Below are 14,209 nucleotides of genomic sequence, written 5' to 3'. Positions count from 1 at the left end.
TTCAAATATGAGTCTCCCACAGAAACTTGATGATACTATTAAGGCCTCAGCAGGCCTTAAAATAATAAAACTAATAACAAATCTAGAAACATGTATGCAAAGGAACCATTCAGATATGAAAAGAGCTGTTTAAAATGTATTTAAATTATTTATTATAAATACAAAATAAAGTCTGCATTAATAATCCTAATGTCATAGCAAGAGGGGAAAAATAAACTTTTACATTATTTGTGGCCTTTTTAATATTAAGGAAGGGTATATTATTTAGCATTTAACAGTCAGACTGCTGCAGAATATATCTTATGCACTATATACCAGAAAATGGGAGAAAAGGAATGAAGATAGGAGAGAAACTAGTATTTCCAAGTCAAATAATATGTATGTTTGGGAACTAAACTAGACATTTATGACCACTAATCAGCTACACTGTAACACTTCCATTTTTAACTCATTGTCTGGGTAGCACACTTAATGACTTCAGCATCCCTGCACAAGCATATAAAGTAGCTCTGTTGGTAAACTACTCGTTGAACATCACCGAAATGTGAAACTCCAACCAAGAGTTTTTGCAGTTTTGGTATAATAGTTTTGGTTTATCAAAATCTGTTCCTGGTGTAACCCTTCATAAAACCTAAAACAGTTCACTAGAAGAGAGGTAACTGTACCTGCAGAAACAGAAACAAGCTGCTTTTAGTGTGAAAACAGAGGTTATACCCTGAATCCCTTCAGCTTGAGGCAGCACCGCTGCATGGTCAGTACCCACCTCCCTGTCCGACAGGTCTCCCTGCAGCAAGCTGAGCTTCTCCTTCAGCTCCTTCAGCTCCTTCCTGTTGCTTTCCAGCTCCTCCGTCCTCTCGCGCTCGTCCCGGTCTCGCTGCTCCTTCAGGCGCTCGATGATGCGCTCCTGAAAAAGGAAAACACGGCCCAGCCGGTCAGCACAGCCTTCATCTGAACAGGCCCCGCAGTTCACACACTTCAAACACTGCCACCTGGACTCCCCTTCACCTAACTTTACAGTACACAGCACAGAAACTCCAAGGCCACAGCCAGGCTAGTAATTAAAAATACACAGAGGGATAGGTAGATGGGTATCAATGACTTCCTTAGCAGCCAGAGCCTGTCCTAAAGGTTGATTATGCTATCAGTTTAATCAAATAATTCAGAAAACCTTGTGAATAAGGACAATGGGCAGAGGCAGGCAAAGCTTTAAACAGCTTTATTGCCATTACTAACATCTAAAAGAAAATGATGATGAGTGACTTTATACAATGCCTGAAGTCTTCGTATTTGACAAAAAAAAATGACCAGGCCTTAAATACTCAATTCAGTGTATTTTTAAGTGCCTTTTAAAATGTAAGAGTTAACGACGAGCAGTCAGAAGAAACACCGTACAGACACTCCAAAAATCTGACACTGCATCAGCAGAGAAACAACAGAAAAGGTCAGCTCCCTTGAAGTGCAGGGCTGCTGGCACTAGTCAGCTAGACTGGGTTGCAGATTCTCTCCAGACAGCATTATGCATGAATATGTCTCCCTGCCAGTTTTAATATGAACTTTAGTATTTTAAATTTCATAAAATGTGTCTTCAGCTAGCAGACAGAGACGGCCTTATGTATAAAATTGTATTAAGTAAGATGGTAGAGGTCATTTTATACACTTTGAGCAGAGAGCTGACAAAGTCAATTTCCTTCTAGCTGCTAAAGGTGGAAAGCCTAACCTGGCGTGAAGTACAGTAACTTTTACTGCAGCCAGCAATGAACTTACACTGCATCAATAGGTGCTGCATTAAGGAAAGTCAATTAAATTAATTGAAAAAGGCTCATACTCATGACCGCATAATCCCAAGGTGAAGGTATAGATTACAATAAAATTAAATTAAAGTTTGAAAGAAAGCAGATAGCCCATTTCGCTGTTTGTCATCTTCTAATTTCAAAAGTACAACTCTTTTACAATGATGTAAGATCACAATATTGGAGTTCATAATTAATCTCAAGATTTTATTTACATTTCTATTATGGTTTACATAGTCTGGGAATTGAAAGTACCTAATTGATATGGCTCTTTTGGAACTTATTAGTATCCAAAAAGTTATATGAAAAGCCAAAGTTTGTTACTTATGCTCACTGCCTAAAGTAATTCAACTCCATTTTTATGAGTACAACTGAAACATTTAAATTAAAACAGTTATGATATGAGCCTGTCTGGGGGCATCTTAACTTGGCACAAACTACACACACTATATTAAAAATGTAGTATCAGTTTAAAAGTTTAAAAGAGTCTTTGGCAGCATGAGCATCAAATGCCCCTACACTGGCAAATAAAACTGTTAAAAGGAAAAACACAGTCCCTACAGTAGTATAAGATGTGAGTATTAGGAGTGGAATGCAGATGGTTAGTGATGAAAGTATATTTAATGCTTTCAATGCCATGCAGGTACTTTAACAGAGTTGCAGGTGATGTCTTGATGTGACACAATCCAAGCTGTATCCTATCTGGATGAAACTCGGTAACACATGAGGTCATATAGCATGTGTGAGTTTCTTCACTAAAGTCTTTAAAAACTACCACAGGGGAGACTTGAGGAACTCTTGAGGTGTGCTATCGTACACCGGTTTGCCGACTGGAAGCTACACTATGGATTATTTCACACCTGCTCAACTGTAAACTGATGACAAGGTGCTATTGGCCAAGCAATACCAGGATTGGCTGCGCTCGAAAAACATCCAGACTTTCACAGGCTTGCATGCAAACAGTCCCATTTGCACTTTGCCACTGACTTCTCATGTCAGTCATTCGTTCACATAGTACTCTGCTGTTTGCACCATGTTCAATGAAAAGGAAATACGTAATGGAAGTGGTGTCTTTTGGAAGAGGTTCTACAACAACAAGTAGAAGAAGACCATGGAGATGTGAAAGGATTTTAAAAGAAAAATAACTGCAGGTGACAAATATGACACCTGCCTAAACTGTGTGTAGTTTTTAATATTCTGCTGCATTTTTTAAACAAAGCACTGCATAGATTGAGGTTTTGAATCTGATCTTATTATGATCTGGTTTAAAGTGCGTGTACTCGTGTCGTTGTTTCCATGACTTCGTCATGCCAATCTGAAGATCGAGAAGACGCTGGCACCACAGGTCGGGTTGGTCTCCCAGCCGACGCACCTGACGGCGTCCCAGGATTGGGTTTGTATTAGTGTCAGGGAAGGCCGGAGGTGGGAGATTCTAGCCAACGCTATCGTCCCCCTTCACCGCCACATGCCCTGCACACCCCCAGCCAAATGATGTACAACAAAAACCTGGGGAACAGGGTACACCCCTTTCACATGCTTGACCCTGAACAATAACCGTGCTGGCGGCAACTGAGGCATTCCCCACATTTCACACGGAGCCTTAATACAGCAACGCAGCATTTATTAAAAGCGACAGAGGGGAGCGACCCCTGCCACTGCCATTTGAGAGGAGGTCAAGCGCGTGGTAATGTTTGTGGAATTCCTCATCGAGCCGGCTGACAACACAATGCATTCTTCTGTTACCAACCGGGAGGGCTTTCTGCAGCACCAAAATGGGTCACGCGCCATTTTCAACAGCCCCTTTCTTTTTCTTCTACAGTTTGAAAAACTAAACAATAACAAAGCAGACTAGATGGATATTGGTATACACTGACACTGAGTAAATGTTCCTTTGTTTTATCTGACTTAAAAGTATTACTACTCCTCCCAGCTTTTTATGTGGTGGCTCATTAATCAAAATCATATCTCTGTCTGCTGCTGCGCTTCAGCTATTGCAAATCAGCAAAGCATTTAGCTATTTTTTATGAGCACCTTTTTCTTTCAATTGGTTATTAACGCCGCTGCGCTTGAAAAGACATTACCAATCTCTAGCACTGAGAAAAGGGTATTTATATTTGTAAAGAAGGCCCCTATCATTTCAAAAGCAAAAAAAAAAAGCATTCTGTAAAATTCCAACTTTTGCCTTGAAATGTGCTGTGCTCTAGAAATAAAGGATTTTTATATCGGGCCAATGTGCTCACGAGGCCCAGGGCTGCTGCGTGTGGAGAAGGAGGATCAGACAATGAGAAATCAGCCAGGTGCTCTCTGTGCTCGAGCCAGTGAATTCCAATGGCTGACAAAGCAACAATGACACTGGGTGGCTGAGGCTACTAGACATTGGTTAAGTCTGTGTGTTGTGCCAAGCAGTGTGGGCACCGGGGGCATGACTCAGCACAGGGACAGCCAGGGGAGATATTTAAAATCCCTACCTGACAACCGGCAAGGCACGGACTTGTGAAAGTGGGAAGTGAAAGCTGTGTGATAAGTTTGCAAAGTTTGACAATCCACAGTAAAACTCAGTTTCTCTTTTAAATATCAGGAGTCCTTAACACTGCCTTTATATAGTACCTATAGAATATTTACAGCCCCATCAGAATTTTCACCTTTTATTGCCTTATAGCCTAGAATTAAAATTTTTCATTTACATATCTATACATTCTAGTCCATAACTTCCACATAAATAATATTCTAGAATTTGTTTTTAAAAATGACTTAAAAATAAATTCTTGCCTAGCTTGGTTGGATAACTGTCCACCTTCTAAATTAGATGAGGTGTAATTAATTGCCATCAAAATCACATATCAAGTTAACTGGCCACCACCAGTGGGAAACTTTAGTGATTCACATGATCTCAAGAAAAATCAGCAGTTCCTTAGGTGCTGTCTGCCAAAGGAAAGATAGGACCATGAGCACCAAGGAGATTTAAAAATGTCAAAGTTATGAAAATGCAAAGATCATGGAATGGGTACAAAAAAACAAAGGCCTTGAATCTTCCTTAAAGTGTGTTCAGGACAAAAAATAAGAAGTGGAAGGTGTGTGACGCCATCAAGATCTTATCTAGATCAGACCTTTCCTCCAAACAAGCAAGAAGGGGACTGATCAGAGAGGCTACCATGAGCAATTAGCAAGATAAAGAGCTAAAGGCCAAGACAAGCACTCCAGCAACCTAGCTGGTATGGAAGGATGGCAAGAAGGAATCCATTAAAACAGCAAGAGAGCATTAAGGGTGACAATGCAAACACAAGGCGAAAAGTTTTGTGGTCTGATAAAACTAAAATGGAATTTTCTGGCCTAAATGGACAACATTACATTTGGCACCCACCACAAAGAACACCATCCCGACTGTGAAGAATGGTAGTGGGTGGCAGCATCGGCTTATGAGGATACTTATTATCGGCAGAGACTGGGGCACTTGTGCGGACAGAAGGGAAAACAAATGGACCACAAGTGCAGAGAAGTCCTTGAGGAAAACCTGCTGAACCCTGCAAGAAAGCTGAAACTGGGACAGAAGTTCAACTTTCAGCATGAAAATGAAGCAAAGGACAAAGCCAGAGATACACTAGAGTGGCTAAGGAACCAAAAGGTAAATGTCCTGTCCAAGCCCCCGACCTAATCAAGCAATCAAAACTGTGGCAGACTCAGACTGATGTACATTAAGGCTCCCCAATGAACTTGAAAGAATTTGAATGGTTTTATAAAGAAGAATGGTCATATATTTCCAAATCTAGGTGTGTAAAGTTGAGAGAGATCTATCCCAAAAACTCACAGCAGTAACTGCTGCCAAAGGGGCAGGGTGGTGGAGACTTATTAAATTATGATATTTCAATTTGGTATTTGTAATGTATAATGTTTTCCTCAATAACATATTTTCCCCTTAAAAGTAGAGCTGGGCGATAATTCGATAACGATAATTATCGCGATATAATTTTCCTCTATATAATTTTAACAAAAGTGCGATAAATGTTCGATATATATGTTTATGCTTTGCACATGATATGCGCATGCACACAAAATACTGCGCGAGTGAGCATGCATGTTGCAGACCGGGCAGCTAACAGATTTGTTTAATGTTTCTTCTGTTTGGCAAGTGTTTGTTGTGTTCTTAAAATAAAAAGTTGTTTAATTTACCAGTTAACTGTCTGGTTTCTTCAACTTTCACTCAGGAGAAAAAATCTGCCTTTAAACTTGAAAGAAATAATGATTTGACATTTATCGTGATAATTATCAATATCGACTGATATTAAATTTTTTATGGTGATAATGTTTTTGGCCATATCACCCAGCCCTACTTAAAAGTATGGAATATGGTGTGCAGATAAGAGGGACAAAAACCATTTAAATGCATGAAACTCTAAAACACTAACACAACAAAAATATGAAGTTTAAAGGCGTGAAGGGCACTATAGGAACTATTTAGATTTTTTTACTATAACATGGAGAGAAACATTAAAATAGCAAATGCTTACTATTGAAACCCATAGATTAACTAGGTCTTTACATCACTTTCTCCTCCTTTATAATATTAACACAGACACTAATATGTGCTGGCAGCCCAGTGTCCTCCTCTAACTAAGAAAGCTATATACTGTAGCTGGGGAGAAGAGTGTTGCCTGATAATCAGTTGAGGATATTTTCATAGTAAAGTTATTGGTAGTTGGTTTTTCTGAACACAGTTAAATTTTGTCTTCTAACTACCATCGACCACTGTAACTAAAACAGACACTGTGGACAATACTGGTGGTGGTTACAATGTCAAAACAGATGGTTTTTTTTTTTAAACTGTATTATAGACACTACCAGAACCTGTCCCATATGTGAGATAGCAGTCAAATCTATTCTCCTAGAAGCACAGTATAACGGGAGAGGCAGTGTTACCAAATAAATCATGTTATGACACATATTTTTAAACCACTGCTTCAATTTCAGGGAATGTTCCACTTCAAAACCTTTATAATAATTAGAGGAAAGCTATTGTGTGGTCAGAAAAACCAGCATAAATAACATACAGATACCCTTTACTAATGTATTAGGCAACACACCTCAGTTGTGCATCTTTATTAGCAGGACATCATGGACTACAATCAACTTTAAACATTAATGTCCACAGTTAATTACAAAGAGAGAGGTTATTTGTTGTATGATACAAGTGGTTCTAGGTAAAGAAGAATGAATTATATTATTCTATCCTCTGCCTCTCTTTACAGTCTTTACAATTTACACAGCTTTTCAATGGCTCTGTAAGCACATATAGATACATTTATTATATTTCTTCAAACCTGATCTCCTTTCTGCCTAAGGATGATACAAAATCTATGAAGCATGTAACTTTTAACTATAAACTACATGGAAGCCAAAGAGACACCTTCAACACAAAAACGTATTTTTTTTTAAAGTTGGCGTGGGATATTCCTCATGGCAGCTTTCTATGACATGGTCACTGGTCAAGTAGGTTTCAAAGAAAGCAGTAACTCAGTCCTAGTCCCATGCTGTGAATTTGTACATTTTTAGTACAAAAAGTGTGTTATTAAAAGCAAGTGAAGTTATTCTCAAGTCGTAAAATGCATTAGTAAGACCTCATTTAGATTAAGCAAAGTTCTGCTCATTGTGCCATTAAAAGAATATTATAGTTTTAGAAAGAGTTAAAAAAAAGAAACAAAAATGATTCCAGTGGACAGTTATGTAGAGAAGGGTTAAACTAACTTTCATAACTTCAGTCCAGAGCAAAAGAAGATTGACAGGACATTTGATTCAAATCCTATCTATATTGTAGGGACAACTAAAGGAACAATTTGACAAGTAGTGGGGTCCCAGCTGGAACAAAAGAAGGAAATTCATGGGCTCTCCTGAGTGTCTCTAAGAGTCAAGAAGCCACCATGACCATAGTTTGTGCTTGGATTATGTCACACAAGTGGCCGGGTTGTGCTGGGGGTCATGGGAGATTAGCCAGCTACACAGTGACCCCTGCAGTCTCACAGTGCTGTCAGAGAAAGATGTGCCTCTCCTGCACATGGCGCAGAATCTCCGGTACGGAACTGAGCCGTGATGTGTTGAAAGACAAGCGGCTCGAAGGCGGAGGGGTCAGAGAAGTCTGTCTACACTTCCTCTTTCTCCCACGTGCGGTTCGCAGCCGAGAGTCGAGCCAAGAAACACAATTAGCTATTCCAAATTGTTTGGGTATAAAACAAACATCTGTAGCATTTGAATTTGAATTTTCCCTGTTAAAAAAGGGTAATTTACTTCGGATAGAGAAAGGGAAATGTGTCTTTACACAAGGAACTGTACATGTCTAGAATAGGCGTCCTATTTAAAGGGTGGTCGGACCCACATTCTGAGCTCCATTAAGAAGTGCCTGGGTGAAATCTTACAATCCAATCAAACAAGCGAAATGGGTTGAATGGGAATCTCTGCTGTCTTACCGCCTTTCGTATGTTACATTATTATCCTGTTACAGAGAAATGTATGAGACCAGCCAATTCCAATTTGGTACTGCTGTTGCTCTGTTCTCACGGTCTAAAGTGACAGCATAGAAAAAAAACTCATTTACAGCAGTAACACTCACAAAAATATTATTGGGAAAAAATGTGCAGGAGTGTTTTTTTTTTGTTTTTTAATTTAGTTATCATAGTCAAACGTGCTGCTCTATATCAGCCTACTGTAGGCTAGCATATGAGCTAGCCCGAGTTAAGGTGAACTCCTGGGTGTTCATACAGCAAATGCCTACTATAGGTGATGGGTGATGGAATACTTGGGTTCTGAACAAGTCTCCACCAGTTTGTTTTGAATGGGATGGATCCAGGATATGACCAACCTTTTCAGCCAGGGCCTCCTCCAGCGTGGTGAGGGCAGTGTCAGTGTTGGAGGTGTCGGCCTGCAGGGATTTCACCCTCTCCTTCAGGCTGCTCATCTGCTTCTCCTTATCCCTCAGCTGCTCCTGAAGGTTCTCAATCTGCCATAAGACGACACAGGGCCCAGTAAGAGCAAGACATTAGACATTAGCTGATGTGTGGTGAGCGTACTGATGTACTTTGGCTACCATCACATCATCCATGTAGGGGCTAAACATTAGTGGTGGTGAAGGGGAGTCCCCATTACCTGTAAAGTGCTTTGAATAGATTATCCACTGAAGTACTACTGTATGTAAGTATAAGAAATTATTACTAAGACAAACAACCAAAATAGCATCTCTCTCCCACCTGCCTTTTGCCAATTCAAAAGTGAAAAGTTTTGTTTCTTCTACTACTCCTTGACTCGATTACACTGTTTAATGCTATTTTTAGAAGTATTAAGCTTTTAATTGTTTTGATAATTATAATCAAAGGTGCAATTTTCTACTCCATTATAGTTTTGGGATTAAACAAGAAATAATATGGTGTAAAAAAAAAGTACCATTTGCTCAGGAGCATTTATTTAATGGATGAGATCACATCAAATACAACAATCCAAACTACCATTTCATAACATGATGACTAGTGAGAGGAAATGAAGAGAGAGCTTCACGCAGGACATCGCCATGGAACGGCGCCATCTTGTAGTTTTGGCAATATGTGGCAATAAACATATGCCAATAAACTACTCTACTCTAGAGGAAATGAAATACAACAAATGCCATTGGTTGTGATTTTAATACCTATCAGTTTATAGTAATAACTTTCTGCTTGCAATCACAAGTAAAGAGTGTATCCTTGACACACTCTTTACTCTAAAACCTGCCTGACATCGCACACAGGTGCTGCAGCTATGCCTAATACAGACATGTCTATCAAATCGGGAACAGAAGAAAAACATTTCTTGAGCTACATGGAGTGATCTCAGAAAAACAACAGCCTTCAGGACATATGCTTTCTGCACAAATGCAATCCAAAATGGTAAAACATGGGGAAGTGCAATACTGTTGTGTAAGTTTAAGACCTGTTGGGATGTGAACGATGAAAAGAAATTGACAGGCACATTACTTAAACAGCTGTAAGAGCACGTGGTGATGTATATCATTGTGTTATTTGCTCTTCTCAGTAACAAGTCATTAATCACAATATCCTTACCAGGGAGTCAAACACAGGCAGCTGCATATGAAACCTCCCTTCACAAAATATTCCATTGACTTCATGACAATGTTTTCTGTTTAATCTGACCTAGAGTCCCAGGAACTCTAACTTAGAAAGACCTGGTATCTGTTCTGTTCCAATAAGATGACAGGTCGAATCTGTAGCTGCCCTGTTGTTTAGATCTGAGACTATTTCGCTAGGAACTTCACAAATGATGTCACAGGACCCCATGCTGATAAACAATGAACTCTACTCAAGTAAACATCAACATTCTTTTCTTAATTTGAAATTGATATCCAATTTAACTCAGGATCAGTAACCCAGTCCTACAGGAGCCAGTGTTGACATCTGTATCCTTTCCAACCAGCCTTTGTAGTATTAATGTGTTTACTCCTTCAAATTACAGTATGTCCCTTCTTGAATTACAAATTATGTATATACAATTTAACATGATTATTCAGTTAATATTTTAATTAAAAATTCCACCAGCAATACTTGGTGGAAACACCTTAGACAGCAATTCCAGCTGTGAGTCTCTCTAGCAAATTTGCACACTGGAATGATGTCAAGGCAGTAGGGGATTGTTCATGGATAGCTATTTTCATGTCTTGCCCCAGATTTTTTCTGAGATTAAAACCAGGACTGGGCCCCGAGTCACTCAAAGACATTCATTTGAGCCACTTCAGGGTTGTACTGGCCGTGTGTTTTAGGTGACTGTCCTGCTGAAAGGTGAGTTTTCTTTCCAGTTTTGCACTTTGCTCCATCCATTTTCCCCACACGCTTCTTATCACGCTCTCCAGTGATGTGCTGCAGCCCTATAAGGTAACTGTGCCATCCACATGCTTGAAAGTAGAGTGTTGACAGAGTGATGTTCTCTTGTCAGACTACAAAACCTTTTGCCACGTTTGCAACCTCACTACAGTATTTTGTTGCCTTTAATTTTAGATGCATTTTTACAGATCCATATATTGGAAATTGTAAAATGTCCTACTAAAGCCTCATGTAGAATACTGTGTACAATAGTTCCACCGTGTTGTTGAGAAGATTTTGCTGTTCTTAAATCCATCCAGACATCCATCCAGCAACCAGACACTGTATAAACTGGATCTTATAGGAATGTCTAACATTAACTGGCTGAGGGAACTGAACTTTTTAGTTTTCAACAGAGAAGACTACAAAAGATAAGATAAGATCACTTTATTGGCCATATACAATTCCTTGTATTAGGAATTTGTCTTTTCACATACCCCAGCTTGCTCTCCATGAGACACAGACACACAGACAGGGAGAGAAGCTTGGGGTCAGCCATTTATACGGCACCCCTGGAGCAGTTGGGGTTAAGGGCCTTGCTCAGGGGCCCAACGGAGTAGGATTCCTCTGCCAGCTGCGGCATACAATCCGGCAACCTTTCAGCCACAGGCACAGATCCTTAGCCACAGAGCCACCGCACCGCCCACTTTTTTTTTTAAGATTAGAAAAAAGAGGACCTGATACACAAATTCAGAATCCTCAAAGGCTCCAACAAAGTTAACCCTGAAGACTTCTTCAGAACGAAAAGTAAAACATTAACCAGAAGGCCGAACAGGAGGCGCTTCTTCACACATAGGGTTGTGGGAGAATGGAACAAGCTACCCAGCGATGTTGTTGAACATCTCTTTCAACAAAATGGGTGTATGAGATCCTTGAATCAATTCACTACTAACTACCAAATGGGTTAGATGGACCAAATGGTCTCCTCTAGTTTGTAAACTTTCTAAAGTTCAAAGCCCCCTTTGTGGATTAGTCAGGATATGATTGGCCCGTGGACATTTTCTCCCATCTGAGCCACTGAGCTTTGTAATTCTTTCAGTCATCAATGGTCAAAGGAATAATGCATTCCTAACCTGTTTCCTTCATGTCTGTCTGCTCATTTTGGGGGGAGAGCCTGATTTAGGCAATGCCTGTGTGGTAAGCACACATTCCAGTTCTTCAAGATCAACTTCACCGTGATCAAAGGGACATTCAATATTCTTGATTTTTTCTTATATCCTTCTCACTTTGCCTTTCTACAACTGTAGTTGTGTTGATATCTCCTTGGTCTTCATGGTTGAATCTTTGCTTAACAGAGACAGGTGCATTAATTATGACTTCACATGAACCATTATTATTGCACACAGAGTCCATTAAACTAATTCTGAACCTTGTTTAAATTACTCTACACACCTGAACTAATTCAGCTTTATTATATCAAAAGGGATGAACACGTATGCAAACAACATTTTAGCTTTGGATTTGTTTTAGCAGTTTGTGCTGTCATTTATCTTTATTAACCCAAAAACTTGTTTGGTTTCAGACTTCAAGTTTTATTTTAAAATAATCTCTTTAAAAATCTGTATACAGATCATTTGCAATTTAACAAAATGGAATACCATTGTAAGGGAGAGAAAACTTATGCAAGGCACTGTATATTACTTAATTAATCCAAACCTTACATAACAAAATGACCACAGGCCTATCAGCAAGAAATAAAAACATCTAGGTTTGTGAGATGACCACTCTTGGGATTTAAGATAACCGGTTTACATAAGAAGCGAAAATAATCAGCGATCATCTCTTCTGACAGTAAGTTGTAACAGCATTTTTTATCTTAATGGTGCAGAAAACAAAGCATTCATAATGAGCAATAAATCACCATTACAAAGACAGGAATTTTGCACAATTAATCCATTCATCATTGACGGACAGTTCAGAGAAGAGATCGACTATTTACCCACATCCCGTTTAATTAAACTGGGACTGGTTTGATAAATGGCTTTAAAATGATTTATAGTCTTAAAAAAGCTTTGTGTTAATAAATCATTCTTTCCTGGTGAATGAAAGGAGTTCAGAGGATTTCTCCTCTTTTTCCATTAATCTTCTCTTACAACACTGTTCCTCAAGTGTTGAACTAGACTGGTCAGTAAGTGGTCTCAGTAAGACACAATCCAGGTTGTATAGGGCATCAATTCCTAAAGACTCAGGAATATAAAAACAATTTGTTTTTTAATTAATAACCTTTTATGGAGGCCATTGGTTCAGTGAAGCAATTTAGGAATCTCCTGAATTAAAAATGGCAACATCCAGTGATCCTGTCAGAGCACATTTGGCTAGCGGTAATTCATTTGAACAAATCATAACAAAGATCAAGGTTACCTTTGTTCTAATCCTTTAAGATAACTGCCGATTTAGGAGTGACCTATAAAAGTTACCACCTTTAGGATTCTGTCCAATTAGCACTGTGCCTGTCACTACTAGCCAAAATATAAACTATAAGAACCGCTTAAACAGGATGTGGTCACATATTCTACCAAGTGTGATGCCTAACTCTTCTTTCACATGAGTCTGCAATGGATTCAATTGCACATTTAATGCGATTCCACACAGGAGGAGGTTCTCAATATTTCAACTATGGAGTATGTGGCGTCAGTACAAAATCAATAAAGGAATAAATTAGTGAGTTAATGAAAAAAAGAGCTCGGTCTTTATATAGCATCGGCAGGTCATTTTAAGAATGGTTCACATATATGGACTGCGTCATGGTTCAATGTCCAGCATTGCTGCCTCATAGCACTAGGGCCCTGGGTTAAATTCCAGACCTGGGGTGTGGAGTTTCTATGTTCTTCCCATGTTTGCATGGATTTCCTTTGGGTACTCTGGGCTCTCTGGGAGAATTGGCCCTGTGTTTGGGTCAGTGTGTACCCTGTAATGAACTAGCATCCCATCCAGAATGTATCTATACCAGGTGCTTGCCAGGATAGGCTCTGGCTACCCAGCAACTCTGTATTGGATAGACTGTGATAGGCTCTGGCTACCCGGCACCTCTGTATTGGATAGACTGTGATAGGCTCTGGCTACCCGGCACCTCTGTATTGGATAGACTGTGATAGGCTCTGGCTACCCGGCACCTCTGTATTGGATAATGTGCTTAGGAAATGGATGGATGGTTCGCACACATCTTTCCACAGTGAAACAGATACTGTACCACCATAGAGCAGCAGGTCATCCTGCATTTCTTTCAGCACTTGCCAGAGACTGCTTTCCAATGTTTCTGGTTTTTAATGAATTCAAAGAAAAATTAGTAATTGTGTTTCCAGAACAGATTGCAGAAAAGATAGCGTATTGTAAACTTCTGAATTTAATTAAAAGGATGGCTGTTTGGCAGAGGTTTCCATATAATAAAAAATGCAGTGGGAAAGTGAGAAGTAATGTGATAATGAGTTTGTGCCGGTTCAAACAACTCAAGTTGTATCCCATATAATAAAAATATGGTAATGTTTGTGTTTTTAGATAATTTCAGACATGTTTTGACAGATGTTCCAT

General features: G+C 39.3%; 1 protein-coding gene across 2 annotated transcripts in view; it reads right to left on the bottom strand.

Moving 5' to 3' along the window:
• LOC148829164 (ELKS/Rab6-interacting/CAST family member 1-like) overlaps positions 1-14,209 on the bottom strand; it is a 348,267-nt gene that overhangs the window by 221,630 nt on the left and 112,428 nt on the right. For both annotated transcript variants that reach the window (XM_088923624.1, XM_088923625.1), the window contains 2 exons: positions 8,638-8,775; positions 764-904 (listed from right to left, as the gene is read on the bottom strand). In XM_088923624.1, the coding sequence (XP_088779750.1) occupies positions 764-904; positions 8,638-8,775 (279 nt within the window). The remainder of the gene's footprint in view (positions 1-763; positions 905-8,637; positions 8,776-14,209) is intronic.

This window comes from Atractosteus spatula, chromosome 8 (genome assembly GCF_055471065.1).
Source record: "Atractosteus spatula isolate fAtrSpa1 chromosome 8, fAtrSpa1.hap1, whole genome shotgun sequence".
Classification (NCBI taxonomy): domain Eukaryota; kingdom Metazoa; phylum Chordata; class Actinopteri; order Semionotiformes; family Lepisosteidae; genus Atractosteus; species Atractosteus spatula.
Note: the sequence above shows the minus strand (reverse complement) of the source record. Positions and strands in the feature narration are given on the sequence as shown.